This window comes from Miniopterus schreibersii, assembly GCF_964146895.1.
Source record: "Miniopterus schreibersii genome assembly, chromosome: 12".
In the NCBI taxonomy this organism is placed as follows: domain Eukaryota; kingdom Metazoa; phylum Chordata; class Mammalia; order Chiroptera; family Miniopteridae; genus Miniopterus; species Miniopterus schreibersii.
Genome location: NC_138112.1, coordinates 70630774 through 70647734, shown reverse-complemented (window position 1 = coordinate 70647734; position 16961 = coordinate 70630774). Strand labels below are relative to the sequence as shown.

Below are 16961 nucleotides of genomic sequence, written 5' to 3'. Positions count from 1 at the left end.
GAGGGGGGCCAGGATGTGCCGAGGACCATAGAGCAGGTCAGAGACAGGGCCAGGAGGGGGGCTGGGCCCCAAAGGTCTCATGGAGGGCTATCGTCCCCTCACTCAAGCAAGGCCTTGCTCTAGAGTCAGCCCACCTGGCCTCCCCACCTGGGTCAGCAAAGCTACCCTCAGCCCAGACTTGGCTTCTCACTGACACCTCTGGCCCCAGAAGCTGAGACCAGGGGAACCATTGGGTCGGAGGTTGGAGGGGGAGGGAGACCGTCTTACTCAAGCACAAACTTTGTCTCCCCTTTAAGACTCAAGGCTCCTGGGCTTTCCAGCTCTGGCCAACAAGAAATGCTTCCTTTGTGGCAGAGATCATCCCCATTTCTCTGTCAGGGACACTGGGGTCCAGAGAGGTCTTAGCTGGTGAATGGGGCGCTGAGATTAAACCCTGATCCTTTGCCCCCCAATACCACCCAAGTACCAGGAAATGTGAGGCGATGACCCCCTCTCCCAATGGATGAGCTCGGCAGGCCCAGAGAGAGATAAATAAGGCCTTTATGTACAGAGAAGCATGATACAGGGGAGGCAGGTGTGCTGGCAAGGCGGCAGCGAGCTGGGCAGGGCGGGCAGGGCCGTCAGTGGGAGAAGATGCCCCGGAAGCGGGCCTTGTCCTCCTCGTCTTTCTGCCGGATCCGTGCCTCCAGGGCGCGAAGCTCCTTGCTCACAATGGGTGCCAGGGCGGGGTCCAGCTCCAGCACCTTGGCAAAGTCAGCCTGGGCCTCCTGGGCATTCCACACGGCTGCGTGCGCCTTGCCCCGCTTGAAATAGGCCTTGACGTTGTCTGCAGGGGGGGCAGCGGGCAGCAGGCATGCAGGGGCATGAGGGGGGCCGGCCAGCTGCCCAGCATGCCTTCTGGCACCACTGGGTCCATCAGGGGACAGTGCCCTCCTGACCCTCCTGACACCACGCACAGCTCATGGGCACACAAGGCCCACAGCCCTGCCGGGGGGGGGGGGGGTATTTTGCCGAGCTGGGGGAGCTCAGATGGGGTGATGTCAGAGGCTGGGTCTTGCAGCCCAGTGCCCAGGGCGCTAGGGGAGGGGAGGCCCTGCCCGAGCCCCGCCAGCCGGCAGCGCCCGGCGCTCGGCTCGCTCACCGTCATACTTGTTGAGGATGGAGGAGCAGTGGTCCAGCACTTCGTAATACTCTTGGGCCACCAGCTTGCACTGACAGTAGTTGAGCAGCAGCGGCGTGATCTGCTGGTCCAGCTGGATCCAGTCCGGGGACCCGGGCTGTTCCTGGGGTCGTGGGGGCAGGGGGAGGGGAACGGGTGCTGAGAGCCGGCGCCGGGCGCCCCTCCGCCCCCGCCCACCTGCGCGGCCTCGGGCGGCACCTTCATCTGCAGGTTCTTGAGGCAGGCGATGGCGTCATAGTACTTGGCGGCCGCCTCCTTCACGTGGCCCTCGCGGTACAGCCGGTTGCCCTCCTGGTGGATGACCGGCACCGCCTTCGCCTTCTCCTCGTCTGTCATTGCCCAGGGGTCCTGCTGGTATGTGCCAGGGTCCTCCACCTGCCGGGGGCGTGGGCCAAGTCAGGGGGAGCCCTCGGGCACCGCAGCTGCTCAGCCTCCAGAAACGGAGACCGAAACCACAGCCGCTCGATCCTCACTGACCACTCAACAGACATTTGTGCAGCATCTCCTGCGTGCCCAGCACTGTGCCAGGTTCTAGAAACAACAGTGAACAAGGCGGTGAAGATCGCTGCCCTCACAGGAGGGAGCCCAAGGCACAGCCAGGGGTCCCGCACAGGTGTTCTTGCACCTGCCCTGCCTCGACCCCCCACCAGTCTATCCGTGGAGCCCACGAGCCCTGCGCGGGCAGGCGGGGCCGGCGCCCACTCTGAGGCTGGGCAGTGGCACTTTGTCCGGGCGCCTGAGCCTTGGCGGCCCCTCACCTTGAGCATCTCGATGTCGAAGATGAGGGGCTGGGGGTTCTGCTGCAGGGCGTCCAGGTCGGCGTGGCCCAGGGAACTGTGCTCGTGCATCTGGGCGATGCCACAGCAGTGCCGCTGGCCCTCCAGGGGGTCCTTGCCGGCTGCAATGTTGCGTAAACTCTTGGCCACCAGTGGATACAGGACCACGTGCTGCAGGAGGGCAAGTGGGCAGCAGGGGCTCTGTCATTGTGGCCCAAGAAGCCAGCCCCCGCCCAGTCACCACCAGAGAAAGGACACTGAGGCCCAGAGGTGGGCTGCAGCTGGTTCAGCCCCTCTCTGCTGAAACGTAGGAGCGCTTTCCCCTTGGGACTCCGGCCTCCCAGCCCCCTTTCTCCTGATGAAGCTCCCAGCTTTCTACCCTCTCTGGCCACCAAACCACGCCACGCACTTACCCCACAAACACACACTTCCACTGTCAACCCGTCTCCCCTGTCCTTACAGGCCCCGGGGAACTCTTACCTCTTCTCCTCCCAGGAGTGCAGCCCACAGGCGGGACTCGCCATTGCTGGGGTCCCTCCACCTTCTGTTCCCAGACCCTCTGCCTTCTCTCTTGCCCCCTCCACCCCATCCAGGGCCTGAGCACAGGGCGGCAACTTCACAACCCAGAGCAGGGGAGACCCTCAGGCATAGGGGACCCAGCCTTTCACCTTCCACCTTCCACCAGGAACAGCTGCTGGGAAGGTGGGAATAAGACACCCAGTCTAACGGGCTCTCCCCGGCCCCACTGCACCTGGCCTGCGGACCCCTGAGCCTTGGGTCTGCGCTGGCTCATGCCGGGCATCTTGAAAGTGGCGGGAACGAGCCCAACCCCTGCCCTGAAGTAGCTGATACCTGAGCAGAGGAACAGATCCCGACCACGCAAGGCAAGACGGGTTGGAGGACCCAAAGGAGGGGCTCAGGCCAACTATCAGCAGTCGGGGAGGGCTTCCTGGGGGTGGTGACCCAGGAATTCACTGTGAGGTATGAGGGGGAATCTTGGCCAAAAACTGAATGGAAAGGAAAGGAAAGGCAGGGTGGGGAGGGGAGAAGGGGGGACTGGCAGGGGCTAGACCCTACAGGGCCAAGTGCGCAGCTAGAGCTTCCGCTCAAGCCTGATGATGACCAGGAGCCAGAGAGGCCTGAAGCAAGGAGTTGAGCGGGTCATTTTCATTTGAGAACCAGTCCCATGGCTATAGTCTGGCTAATGGAGAGGAGAAGGCAGAATAGAGGCTGGGATGCTGGTGTCCTTGGTGGTACAGTGACCTGGAGGGAGCTGGAGGTGACCTAGCCAGGGTAGAGGCCCCGGGATGGGGAACAGGGATAGCAGGACAGACACCGCAGGCAGACGCATGACGCCAGGCACCTTGACATCGCAGTGGAACTGGGCAATCTCCCCCTCGCGCATGGTGCTCACGATGGTCTCCCACACGGGCAGCTTGAACTTCTTGCCAATGATGAGCTCCATGGGCTTGCCGCGTGCACGGCTGTCATCCAGCACAGTGCCCTCTTCGTCGCTGCGCAGAGTCCGGTAGTGGAAGGTGGCCTGCAGGCGGATGCGGGACCAGGCAAGGGCGTGAACCCTCGCCCAGCCCCCAAGAACAAGGCCGGCTCCCAGCCTGCAGACAGCATAAGGGACAGGGCTTGCCCAGGGCTCACCACCTGACCTCTCACCCCACCACCCGAGCGAGGAAAGTAAGCGAAGGAGAGGGCAGTAAGGGGCTCAAGTCACATGGCTAGTGGGTGGGCAGCCTGGGGTGGTAGCCCAGCAGCCTGACTCCAATCAGCCTCCCAACAAATATTTACTGGGCACCGACTATGTACCCGAGCTCTGTGCTGGACACAGCAGTGAAGGGAACAGACAAAATCCCTGCCCCCGCGGAGCTCGCGTGGACCGTTTAGACTCTAGACGAAAGAGATGGGCCTCAAACACAAGGATGTGCTATGTAAGGTGGAGGTAAGTGCTATGGACCGGAAAGCAAGCCGCAGCAGGCAAGGCAGGAGGGGTTTATACGGGGTGGGCAAGGCACCCTTTGAGCAGCAAGCCAGGTGGTAGCAAGCCGGTATTAACTCTCTAGGCCAAAAGAAGAGCAGCCTAAGAGCCTCGAAGGGGGACAGCACATGGTGAGTTCAAGCAGCAGCAGGGTCACGGTGGCCGACGCAGAGTGGCTGCAGGGGAAGGGTGCACCATGGAGTCATGGGGTCCAAGGTGGACCCCCCAGGGCCGGTAGGCCATGTGTGGTGAGGGCCTTGTTGTTTTACTGAGATGGAAGCCACTCGGTGGATCCAAGCGGAGGAGGGACGTGATGTGATGTGTGTCCTGCTGCTCCTGGGATGAGAGCAGGTTGTAGAGGGGCGGGGGCAGGGGCAGGAAGGCGAGTTAGGAGGTTACTGCCATAACCCAGGGTGGCCCGGACCAGAGTGGTAATGGGAGAAGTGGTAAAACGCGGTAAGACCCTGGGTGCATTTTGAGGATTTGCAGTGGGGCATGAGAACAGGAGGAGCCACAGGATATGGTTAGAGGAGCCCACACTCTTTCATCACCAGGCCCCGCTGCCTCTCTGAGCTCCGTTTCCACATCAGTACAACAAAGTCAACAACAGGACTTACCCCACGTTGTGGAAACGAAAGGAAATAAACGTGTAAACGTTTAGCCCGGTGCTCACAGAGTGAGCGCTAAATCAGCGCCCGTGGTTTGTCATTTAATATCACCTGTCCCTGTTATTTCGGCGTCATTGTTCCCAGGTCTTCACTATCTTTATAACGTTCTCTGCTTCTGATGTCTGTTCCATCCGGAATCTCCCTTGCCAAGACCTTCTTCCAGGCCACCAACCCCATGGGCACAGGCAGCCAAACCCCTTCTCTCTGGGCAAAGGTCCCTCTTAATGTAAATGCTCACTAGAGCCATGCGGTGCCCCTCTGCTCCCGGAGCGCTCGCACCCACCCCGGGCCGGCCTGGGATCTTCAGTGTTTTGCTCAACATGCCTGCTGGGCCCAGGAGCTGCCCCAGGGAAGGTCCTTACTTTACAGACAAGGGGCAAGTGGGAAAGGCGCCCCCGGAGGGGAGGGCTGCATGCACAGCAGACGCAGGGGAGCCTGGAGACCTAGGTTTAGGGCAGGGGCCAGGAGGGCCCTGGGCGTACAAAGGAGGGAGGTAGGAGGCTCTTTGCGTCCCAGCCCGGAGCGATGCACCGGAGACCGGTTGGAAAGCTGCCAAAGGGTTGTGCTCCCGCAGACCTGACCTCCGGGCCTGTTCCCCGGCCTCAGTTTCCCCATCTACACGAGGGGGGCTGGCCTAGGTGTTTTAAGAAGACCCTTCCATCTATAAAGGATCTTAAGCCTTGCAGCCCAGAGGTCCCGGGGGCCCCCTCCCAGATCCCGGGTGTGCAGCTCAGGGTCCAAGCAGACGCCGAGGTCAAAGCCCCGCAGCCCGCGTGCGCCGCCTGCCGGCCGAGCGAGGGGGCGGGGCAGACGCGCGCCCATTCGCCCCCTACTTAAATGCAGACCAATCAGCGTCGAGTTCGGCGCGGGAGCGGGAGGGTCGCCGCTGCTCTCTAAGCATGCGCAACCTCTCGCCTACAGGCCTCCTCCCGCCTCGCATGCGCGCCGCGCCGCAGAGGGTTAAAGGGACGGGGTGCGGCACTGACCTTGGTTCCATCCTCAAAGTCAGGGAGCTCCCCCCGGCCCTCCTGTATCACACGCTTTTGGATCCCGTCCTCCCGGAGTCTTGCGATGACATCCGCCATCCTCCTTACCCGCTGCTCTCTTTCGGCAACTTCCGGACTCGCTCGGCAGCTTCCGGACCTGCTTCGGCCACTTCTGGAGCTTCGGCAACTTCCGAGGCGGCGCCATTTTGGCTGAGGGCAGACGCCCAAAAGGGATGGAACGTGGGAACGGAAGGTGATTGGTTGTCTGCGGCGCGGCTGAGCGCGCGGGTCTCACCGGGGGCGGGGCCTGAGGCTGGAGGAGGACCGACCGCCGCGGGTCAGGGAGGCGGGGCCGGGGCCTGCGGGCGGAGGGGGTCCCCAGAAAACAGGGCCGCGGCCCTCCCGCATCGCCTTGTGCCTGCCGCTCCATTGAAAGATGTAGGAAGAGTAGAACCTCCTTTCCCACCTAGGAGAGGAAAATGGGGGCGGGGGCGGGGCAGTCCCCCCAAAACTATTTTTGTGTGTTCCCTCGGGCCTTTTCTTTTGCATATCTAGCACAATAGTCATGGCTTTTGAATCCTGGATTTTCTTCTCTGTCAAAAATGAAAAGGGAAACCAGGAGTAAGAAGGGCAGGAGGGTGTCTGCCCCTGTGGGAGCTTAAGTTCCTCAGATCCTGAGAGAAGGCCGCGTGGGGCTGGCGGCGGTGAGTGCCACCCGCTGAACCCACGGTGCCTGGCGCCCAGGGGAGCCCGGTGGGTGTGACTGCAGGGGTGACAGGAGTGAGGTCCGAAGAGGGAGCTGTGAGGGGGTCTCGTGAAATCTCTGGGTGATAGAGCAGGGAGGCGGGAGAGAGCCACACCTCTGGGGCAGAATAAAGAGTAAAATAAATAAACAAGACACTTTTACATCCGTGTTTCCCGGCGAGCTAACCGCCGGCAATTAGCTGCATAACAGTAACCATGGCGGCTGTGCTGCTCCTTTGTTACTTTGTTACTTTGTTACTTTGTTACTTCCCAAAGTAACAAGGGAAATTACTTTGTTACTCCAAAGGCATGTTTTCAGGTGTGTTATTCTAGTTGCCAAAAGACAGGCTCAGTTAAGGCGAGGATTGATCTGGGTTAGGGAAAAACATTGCCCTGGGACATGACTCCTTGCCCTGAACTGCTTTTAGTGAGAAAGTTTTCATTTCAGACCATCCTATGTGGTTATTTTTGGTCTCTGAGTTTGTAAGGCTGCCATGCAGGCCCCCCCTGAGCTCGTCGGGTTTCGTCCGTGGCCCCCTCTCATCCACGAGATTTAGGTCGCCACCCTCAAGAGGAATGTCTTGAGACCTCTGCACTGTCTACCTCCCACCATCATGACTGCGAAGGTGCTAAGCACTTCATGTATTTACCCTGGTTCATTTCCCACAGGAGCTCCCCTGAGACAGGCAGGACCTCTGAGAGGAAGGTAACATGCTTTGTTTGTTTTCTGCTTTTTTTTTTTTTAACCAATACAGGAAGTTTTACAGGCAAGTTCTGCCAAATTTTGAAGCAACAAGTAGTCTACACAGATTGTTCAGAAAATAGAAAAAAAGAGGAAAGCCAACCAACGTATTTTACAAGGCTACTTTAATGTTGATTCCGGAACCAGATAAGTATACCATAAGGCAAGAAAAGTATACATTTTACTAATAAATACAGATATAAAATTCTAAATGAAATATTAAGCTAATTGAATCCACTAGTGTATATGAAAATACACCAATATCTAAATGAATACCACTCACTAAAAGGAAGATGCTATATGATTCCATTTATATTGAGACAGGCTAGTAAGCCAGGACAAGCGGGATAGGGAAACTGAGACAGGTAGTTAAACAAGCAGTTTACAGTCATCTAGTAAATCTAGATGCCAAGCGGTTTGCAGCCATCTAGTAAATCTAGATGCCTGGCAGTTTGCAGCCATCTAGTAAATCCTGTCTTCCCTAAACCCAGGACACTTAAGAGTGAATGCTTTGCACTTCTCCTCCCTAACCAGAGGGTAAATAACTTAAATCGCCCCACTCAGGGAGACAGATAGCAGAAATCCAGTGGGTGACATTTGTGCCAACCACACCTAAGGACAGATGACATTAAGGGAATAAGTCTCATTTTGGCACATCAGCATAAAACTGATGAATTTTCTATTGAGATCTTCCCCTAAGACCTCCCCTACATGTCCAGCCTTTAAAAACCCTCAAGAAACCACCCCAGTGTGTGCTCTCCCTCCCAGGACCACTCCCGTGCCTTTCCCCTCCGACTCCCATTTCCCCCACAGGCTGCATCTCCTAAACTCTTAAGGGACCCCATGGGAGGCTTGCAACCAGGGCAGCAGTGGGCAGCGGCAGCTCGTCCTGGGCTAACACCCTGAACCTGCCCCAAGGCCACCTTTTCTCTGACTTCTCAGTGAGCCACAGCAGCCCCGCCTGGGCTCTCCCGCTGCCTCTTCTGTCCTAGGCCCTTCCGTTGTTTCATTGTCCCCAGCTTTAATAAACGTCCTCTAAAAATCACCTGGACTCATGCTGTGAGATCTTTCCTGCATGAAGTCAAGAACTCACACACTGCCAGTGGGCCCTAGGAAGACCATCTCAGGGCCAGGCCCCCTTTCTGGTAACAACATGAGGTACTGCCCTGGCCAGTGTGGCTCAGTTGGTTGAGTGTCCTTCCAAGCAGGGAGAGGTCACCGGCTGTCACTGGTTCAACTTGGGGTCAGGGCGCATGCCCGGAAGGCAGCCAATCGATGTGATGTTTCTCTCTCAGCGAAGTTTCTATCTCTCTGTCTCTGTCCTTTCCTCTCTAAAAATCAATAAAATCATATTAAAAAAAAGAAAAAAGAATTAGTCAAGGGACCAATGGAACCAAAAAACAGAACTTAAAATAGATACATGTTAATAACTATATACTATAGTTGATATATGACAAATGTGGCACCATACTTCAGAGGGAGGAAGAACTGATTGGTAGGCGGTGCTGGGGAAACCGGCGCTCTCTACGTTGAAATAAATCTGGATCCCTCCCTATGCCGCATTCAAAGGTAGGATCCATAGGGTTAAGGATCTTATTGTGAGTTGTAATAATACCTAACACCAATCCAGTACTCCTACGTGCCAGGCACTGCGCTATGCTCCTGACTATGTAGTAACTCATTTAATCCTAAGTGAATGCTGTGAAGGAAACATTGTTCCTTCCACCTAACAAATGAGGAAACTGAAGCACAGAGATGTTATGTAACTTGCTCAAGGCAAAGTCAGGACTAGGGTATGGTGAGTGAGGTGAGCCGGGCAAGGTTGAATCTTGTCTTTAAAATTTTGGTATTTTGTTCATCATGGAGTTTTGCCTTAAATTTGATTTTTAAAATAATGCATTAAAATACTGAGGCCCAGCCAGTGTGACTCAGCGGTTGAGCATTGACCTATTATTATCTAGGAGATCGCGGTTCATTTCCTGGTGAGGGCACATGCCCCCATTGAGGGCTCGATCCCCAGAAGGGGACATGCAGGAGGCAGCCGATTAATGATGACTCTCTCATCCTTGATGTTTTTATCTCTCTCTCTCTCCCCTCCTCTCTCTCTAATCAATTAATTTAAAAAATTAAAAATAAACTATTATTGATATTTCTTACTGAGTTTTTGGGTGACTGCTTAAATTTTTCACCAAAGGGAATGCCTCACTCCCCTTACCCTGGTCCTAGCCCATCAAGATCCCAAAGCTAGTAAGAAGAATAGAATTCCAGTGCAGTAGGAAAAGGTGTTGGAGGATACCTTTGTCACTTCAGGGTGAGGGAACACTTCAAACAAGACTCCAAGAGCACAAACCTGATGGATTTGACTATATGAAAAGGAGGATGGTTCTTTAATTCAGACCACCTTAGACAAGTAAGGAGATAAAAATAGGGAGATGTGTGCAGCATCAAACCCAGCAAGGGATTAATTCTTAGAAATGTACAGACATGCAAATCAGAAAAAAGACTAGAAACCCAATAGAAAAAAGTGGACAAGAGATACAGACAGTTCACAGAAGAGGGAACCACCATGACTGACAAGTGCATGAAGAGCTGTTCAACTTGTCCAGTCATCAGAGATCCCCAGATGAAAATGAGGTTCCACTTTAGACTCATCAGATTGGCAAGCCATTAGCAAGCCAATACCGAGTGCTAAGAGAAAACCAGAACCCTCGCGGTGGGTGTGTAAATGCGCACAACCACTCAGGAGAGCTTGGCTGAAGTCCTACTTCAGGAAGAATTCTCCCACAGCCATCAAAGGACACTGTGAAGATGTCCACAGCAGTCAGTGATGTCCGTGATCTGATGGGGGTATCAGGCCAAGCTACATGTGGGTCCCTTGGTGGTGGCGGCGGGGGCATAATAAAAGGGCTAGATGCTCAACACGGTGTATCACATGCAGCCAGAAGCAACGAACGAGATGCATGTGGAGAACATTAGTATTGAGTGTAAAAATGTACAGACGAATGAGTTTTATACACTACACCATGTTTGTAAATTGCGAACACATCCCCATAGGAGCCAGTGCCATGTGTAGTAGAGACCCAGGCAGGATTCAAGGGAGCTGACTGAGCACACTGATGGGGGCCCAGCGGGGGGAGGGGGGGGGATGGGGAGGGGTGGAGGAAAATTACTCATTCATAGAGGTGAGGTGTCACAAACTGAGAGGCATCCTTGACACAGCTCTGTCCCTGAGGTCATAAAAGGAAGTGGGGTGGTTGGGTGGAGGAGTACAAGCACCCCCAGGGCTAGGTGGGCCTGCATTGACATCCCAGCTCTTCCACTTGAAAGCATTTGGGATTTTAACAAAGCATGCATTCATTTCTGCCACAAATATTTATTGAGCATGTACTTAGTGCCAAACACTGTCCTGGGCACTGTAGACACGGTGGTGAATGAAACTATAAAGGTAAGTGCTGTGCAATGTGAAACTGAAACTGACTTTACATTGCATAGTCAGGGGCCGCTTCCCTGAGAGGTGTGCTGCTTTCCTGGCACAGGCAACCGCACGTGCAAAGTCCCTGAGGTAGGACTCAGCGTGGCCTGTGTGGGGTGAAGGGGGCAGAGGAGGACTTGAGAGTGGAAGAGGCGGGCAGAGACCAGTGTATTCAGAGCCCTGTGGGCCTTAGTCAGCAGTTTAGATATTATTTTAAGTACAATGGAAAACCGAGGGACAATTTTATACAGAGGAGTGACTTAGCAGCATACTTGTTTTTATATATTTTTGAAAGCTTTATTTAAGAACAACACACAGAGAAAATAATCGGATTTGTGCCTAGAGAACTCTGGCTGCTGAGTGCAGTGGCCTGGAGGAGTGGAAGCCGCGTAAACTCTGAGTGCGGCTGCACAGCTGCAAGGCGGTGAGAAAACACCCTCCGTGCAGGGCCGCGGCAAGGGTGGGAAGCAGGTCCCCGGGTCTCCCTGGCGCCGCAGGGGCGGGCTGCGTGCACAAGGCTGCGTCTCCGGCGGCAGGACGGCGCCTGGCAGGCGGCCGCTCCCAGCCCTCGGAACAGACCCGGGCCCGCGTCGGAACCCGCACCGGCTGCCGCTCGCGGAGGCTGCCGCTGGGCGGCGCCCCGGGCCCAGCGCGGGCCGCAGGAGAGCGTGCCCGGCCCACTTGTCAGCTCGGCGCTCGGCAGCTCTGGCCTGCGGAGGGAGGACGGGGCGGGGCCGTCGCGTGGGGGCGTGGCCGGGGCGGGGCGCCGGCTCCCTAGACGACGGCGCGGGGCGGGGCCTGCGCGCGGGGGCGGGGCCACGGCGAAGCCGGGCGGCGGGCGCGGATGGCGGCGGCGGCGGGGGGCGCCTGACCTGGCGGGGCCATGAGCGCCGCCCGGCCCCAGTTCAGCATCGATGACGCCTTCGAGCTGTCCCTGGAGGACGCGGGCCCTGGGCCCGAGTCCAGCGGGGTCGCCCGCTTCGGGCCGCTGCACTTCGAACGCCGGGCGCGGTTCGAGGCGGCCGACGAGGACAAGCAGTCCCGCCTGCGCTACCAGGTGACCGGCCCGGCCCCCCTCACCCCCCGCCCGGCCCCGGGCGGGACCCCAGGCCGGCCCTGGAGAGCCCGGGCCCGGGGAGGCCCCGTGCAGAGGCCGTCGCCGGCGTGGGGGCCGCCCCCCGACGTGGCCGCCGACCGGCCCGGCCCAGCCCCCTCGGCTCCGATCCGGGGCTCCAGCCTCCCCCTGAGCCCGGAGACCGCCCGGGAGCTCCCGCCCGCCCCGGCCGGAGTCCTCGCCCGCCGTGGATGCTGACCCCTCCTTCCTCAGTACTAGGAGGGGGCTGGGCAGCCCTCGTGCCCCTGAACCAGACCCTGTCAGCATTCAGGAGCCGCCCCCTGAGCCCCGGGCCAGGTGGCCTACCAGGAACCTGCACCCGCCTCTGTTCTGTTAGTCTCTAGTCCATCCTTTCCCCCGGGCTGGGGGCCCCCACTCATGATGAGCCCTTGCCCACACCTTGACTCCCACCAAGCTGGAAATCCCCATTTTCCCGGATGACCTGCACCAACTCTAGGATTCTTTTCTTGAAGACCCTGGACCAGATTCCTGTGCCCCAAACCTGGAAACCATGGGCCTGCCCTTCCCTGGCACCCCAAATCAAGAGCCTCCTTGTTGGGCCCCTGAAATACCACGCTTTGAGTTTCACCCTGACTCCCAAACCTGGGATATGTCCTGGCCCTGGGACCCATGCTGGGAGCCCTCAATCAACCCCTGGGCTCCTGCCCCCCAAAGCCTCCAGCTCCCAGCTCCTACCTGGTTTCGGTTTGTGATTCATCACACCCTGTGATTCATCAAACCCGTCCTGCTCTGCCGGGAGGGGGAGGGTGGAGGGGCCAGGTGAGCAGCTGTCAGCCGCGGGAAGCAGCTGCGTGGGCTGGCTTGGCCCTCTCCCCAGGGCACGGAGGGAGGAAGGGCCTGAGCCCAGTAAGCCCTGAGCCCCGTGTTCTGGAACAGAACCTGGAAAACGATGAGGATGGAGCCCAGGCGCCTCCGGAGCCAGATGGGGGAGTCAGCACCAGGTCAGGGCCAGGTGGGGACCCACCCATACTCACGGCCGGGCCTCTGCCTCCCATCAGCCCTCCACCTCACCTCCCTCAGCCTCACCAACCTCCTTCAGGGGTTCCTCGCTGATCCCCACTCCTCCCCTGTGTTCCCCTGTCCTGCAGGGTCACCCTACCCTAGTACCCATCTCACCTACCCACCCCCACCAAGCTCTTTATCCTGCAGAAAACCCAGCTTGGTCTGGCCCCTACCTCCCCACAGGTCACTTGTCCTGCAGGAACCCCCAGCCTGAATCCCCAGCCTTCTACCCCAGTCCTGCAGGAACCCCCAGCCCATCCCTCCCCCTCCTCTGCCATATCACCATGACTCCTGTCCCAAAGGGACCCCTTCTTTGCCTCTCTCTTCCCTCTCACTGGGCCCACCTGCCCTGCAGGGATTCTGGCCGAACATCCGTCCGCAGCTCCCAGTGGTCCTTTAGCACCATCAGCAACAGCACCCAGCGCTCCTACAATGCCTGCTGCAGGTGAGGTCCCGCCCTTCTTGAGCCACCTGTGGCAGAGCCCAGGACAGGCCACCCTGGCTGTTCCCCTCAGCCCTCTGGGTCAGGGAGGGCGACAGAAGAGGGTAAGCCTCCTGTTGCCTCTTTCACATCCATCCTGCTCTCCTGCCCCCCAGCTGGACTCAACACCCTTTGATCCAGAAGAACCGCAGGGTAGTGCTGGCCTCCTTCCTGCTGCTGCTGCTGGGGCTGGGTGAGTGTCCTTGAGAGCCCCTGGGAGGGGGTCTGCCCTTCTTCCTGCAGGCTCTGCATTCCCTTGGCACACAGCCTCCCAGCATCCTGAGGAGGCAGCTCGCTGCCATCACCCCACTCCTATTTTACAGGTGAGGAAACTGAGGTCTTGAGAGGGAAAGGCCCAGCTTCCTGGTCCCACAGCCAGGAAATCACACACAGATGAAAATGGAACCTGGTTCAGTGTTCTAAACTTTTTTTTTTATAACTTAACTTGTTTAATCCATTTATTTTGTGTCTACTTCAAACCAGGTGTAGGGTAGGCTTATTTCCTCCTCTTACAGAGGTCACACAGCAAGGAAGAGGTAGGGCCAGATGCACAGGGAGATGCCTGTTCCCATGGCCAGGGATGCTGTGTGCCCTGTCAGCCTGATCCACAGGACACCTGTCACTCCCCCTTCTGTGGAGTCTGAGAGCTGACAAGGACCTGTCCCCATTGCCCAGATGGGAAAACAGGCCCAGAGTAGACAGATCTCATAGCCCGATGTTTTCTGACTCCCACACTTTTCATTCTATGGGGCTGAGGAGTCAAGGTCTCCAGAAAGTTTCTAGGGTTAGGATCAAGAGGGCCCCATAAGGAGGCCCCCACTGTGGCAGCCACCTTTCCTCCTCCAGGAAGAACAAGTGCCCTGGACAGAAAGCTGAGTGGGGTCCTTGCCTCAGCTCTAGTGTCTGTGTGCAGAGGAGGGCGCTCCCACTTCCCCAACACCCGCTCACAGGGCACTGGTCACACTAGCCACCTGCCTTATCTCACTTGACCCTCTCAGCACCTAACAGGGCAAGCACAATTACCATCCTGGTCCTGAAATAAGGACACAAATTCATGCAAGTGGAGGGACTCCCTCAGGTCACAGCTAAGAGGTAGACGAGCTGAGACTTAAACCCACATCAATGACATTGCCAGGCCTGGGGGCCACCAAAGGCCCATAAAGGGCCTTTGTAGGAATTAGAAAAAGATGCCTACTCTGAGTGAGCAGAGCCTGCAGCCCGAAGCCAGGGTGCAGGGGGTGAGTTTCAGCCCCCATTATGTCCTTTTTGAGGTGCTCTGTACTAGGCACGAACCACACAACAGTTCCTAGTGGCCCCTCAAGTCTCTCCGGTTGCTGCAGAGCCCACCTCCCCCCACCTCCTCCCATCCCATCCTCTACCTGGGGACCCAGGACTCTCTCTGGGCCTGAAAAGTTGATTTAGCCATGACCTCCCCACTTTCCCCAACATCCACTGTCCTCAGCCAAAGTCCACATCTGTCTCCTGGGCCTACAGGCCCTGCCAAACTCCTCAAGCCTGGGCTTTTGTCTCTGCAGTCTCACCAAAAGCTGGAAGCCCCTAGAAAGCCCCCAAATTCCCCACAGTCTGGAATACTCCTGTCTGGTCAGATTGCCACCACCTTCCAAGTACAGCCCTGAGCAAGTTACTGTCCCTCTCTGTGCCTCAGTTTCATCTGTGAAATGGGTATAATACCTCTTGTCATTCAGTCAAGGTGATGATTAAATAAGGTGTGCAGGTAACGCCCTCAGCCAGGGTCTGGCAGCGCCTAGCAAGTGGCTGCTAAACGTTAAGCACTACTCTGCTGCTGCCCCTCAGCTGCGATGCCTCTGCCTCCAAGCAGCTCCTCCCTGAGCGCCCAGGTCCCATGGTGTCTGATCTTACCCCCCATGTCCCGACCAGTGGGGCAGAGGCCCGGGGGATCCTGTTGGCTGCTTTACTGGGGGAGGCCATGGGGCAAGGACCTCTTCCGCCTCCCCCGCAGCCCGCAGGGACTCCCAGTGCAGGTGCTCCGTGAGTGTGTGCTGACTGATAGCCCCCCAAGGAGAGACGACAGGTCTCTCCCGACAGACGCTTCCCGGGGCCTCCAGGGCCTCGCTCTGAGCACAGAGCCGGGCGAGCTTCCACGGGGGCCTCCGCCCGGGGAGGCTTCGGCTCAGGCGGGGACACCGTTCCTCAGGCCGAGCCGCGCCGAGGGCTGCGGCTGGAGGGCCCAGCGCCGGCCCCCGTCCCCGCCCTCACGCTCGCGGCTCCGTCCGCAGTGCTGATCCTGACCGGCGTGGGACTGGAGGTGGCCCCCGCTCCAGGTGAGCCCCCCCCCCGCGGGCGCTCGCTCCCCTCCGGGGCCCAGGGGTCCTGGGCGCGCCCTCCCCTCCCCTCCCCTCCCGTCCCTCGCCACCCGCCACCCGCCACCCGCCACCCGCCACCCTCCCCGCCGGCGGCGGCGCCTTCGCTGCGGAAGCTGCCTCCCCGCCCTGACCTGGCCCCTCCTCTCTTCCCAAAGGAGTCTCCAGCGCCATCTTCTTCGTGCCCGGCTTCCTGTTGTTGGTCCCGGGAGGTGCGAGCGGGGCGGGGCCTGGAGGGGCGGGGCCTGGAGGGGCGGGGGCCTGAGGGTGGGGAGGGGCGGGGCTTAGGCGCTGACTGGCCCCGCCCCGCAGTCTACCACGTGATCTTCATCTACTGCGCCGTCAAGGGCCGCCGCGGCTTCCAGTTCTTCTACCTGCCCTACTTCGAGAAGTGAGCGCCGCCGCCGGCGGGATCCGCGGGGCCCGGCGGCCTCGCCTCGCCTCGCCCCCAGGGGGCGCTCCTCCGCCCGCGCCGCCCCGGTTCCCCCATCTCAGCGGAAAAGGACCTCAGGCCCCTAGCCGCGTCCACGTCGGAGTTTGCTCAGGAAGTTTGGGGCGCGCGGATCCCAGGCCCGCTACCTGGGCCTGGGAAAGTCACCCCTTGACTGCTCTGTGCCTTAACTTATCCTCGGGCCCTGAGGCTCCCGAGTCGGCGGTGCCTTGTGCTAATAAAAGGGGTGCTTACATCCAGCGGAGAATCGCGCTTTCCTTCCAACCTGCCCATCAGCCTGGCCACCGCTCCAGCGAGGGCCGGCCCTGGGCCTGAGGCGCCGGGACCCCGTCTCCGGGTGCACACGGGGCAGCCCTGACGGTCCGAGACTTGCCCGAGGCTGTGCGTTAGGGGCAGAGCTGGGCCCTCGGACTCCGGCCCTGAAAGCTGGAGGAGCCGCCTCCAGCCTCCCCGCTGCCCCGTCCTTGGCATCGTCCGCCTGCCCGTCTCCACCTGTAGGGGCAGCATTAGCACCTGCCCTGGCCAAGGGCACTGAGATGACGCAGGCCTGGGGCCTGGAGGCTGCTATCCCCGTTCCAGCCTGGCCCTGGGGCCCTGGGCTGCCTCAGCCAGCTCGGAATGTGGGCCATGGCAGGGTAGCGGCCCAGCCCCCTCCACCCACTGCCCTACTTCTTAGGCCCAGGGGTTGGGAGAAATAGGAGACAAAGGACTTGGGATATAGGGTCATTTGATAGTGAACCTCAGTGATCAAAGACTCTTAGAACCACAGAACATTGGAAAAAGACCATCTCAGGATTTTGAAAAATCCAAATATCTCAGAGTCTTAAGAACTAGATCTTTGGGAACCCTGAAATCTGAGATCATAATAGCTACCATTTATCAAACTCTTAGAAGGCACCAGGGCCTGCGCTAAATACTTAACACAGGCCATTTCTGGTCCTCACTTCCTCAGCCCCAATTTACAGATGAGGAAAACTGAGACCCAGAGAGAT

At 58.5% G+C, this 16961-nt stretch overlaps 2 protein-coding genes across 3 annotated transcripts; one reads left to right on the top strand and one right to left on the bottom strand.

The window, feature by feature from the left end:
• Positions 1 to 522: 522 nt before the first annotated feature.
• Positions 523 to 5820, bottom strand: AIP (AHR interacting HSP90 co-chaperone). Of its 2 annotated transcripts, none has more exons than XM_081155579.1 (6): positions 5601 to 5820; positions 3320 to 3499; positions 1939 to 2127; positions 1379 to 1555; positions 1142 to 1283; positions 523 to 826 (listed from the first exon to the last, which is right to left on the bottom strand). In XM_081155579.1, exons 1-6 carry the CDS (start codon positions 5697 to 5699, stop codon positions 621 to 623), a joined length of 993 nt encoding a protein of 330 aa, XP_081011705.1. In that variant the 5' UTR covers positions 5700 to 5820; the 3' UTR covers positions 523 to 620. The 2 variants fall into 2 exon arrangements, with proteins under 2 accessions (XP_081011705.1, XP_081011706.1); XM_081155580.1 differs by having other exon boundaries at positions 529 to 826; positions 1150 to 1283; positions 5601 to 5753.
• Positions 5821 to 11373: 5553 nt separating this feature from the next.
• On the top strand, positions 11374 to 16208 carry TMEM134 (transmembrane protein 134). The gene is made up of 7 exons (XM_081154599.1): positions 11374 to 11615; positions 12570 to 12634; positions 13051 to 13140; positions 13293 to 13369; positions 15435 to 15479; positions 15677 to 15730; positions 15831 to 16208. The coding sequence occupies exons 1-7, from the start codon at positions 11442 to 11444 to the stop codon at positions 15911 to 15913; spliced, it is 588 nt and encodes a 195-aa protein (XP_081010725.1). The 5' UTR covers positions 11374 to 11441; the 3' UTR covers positions 15914 to 16208.
• Positions 16209 to 16961: the final 753 nt, after the last annotated feature.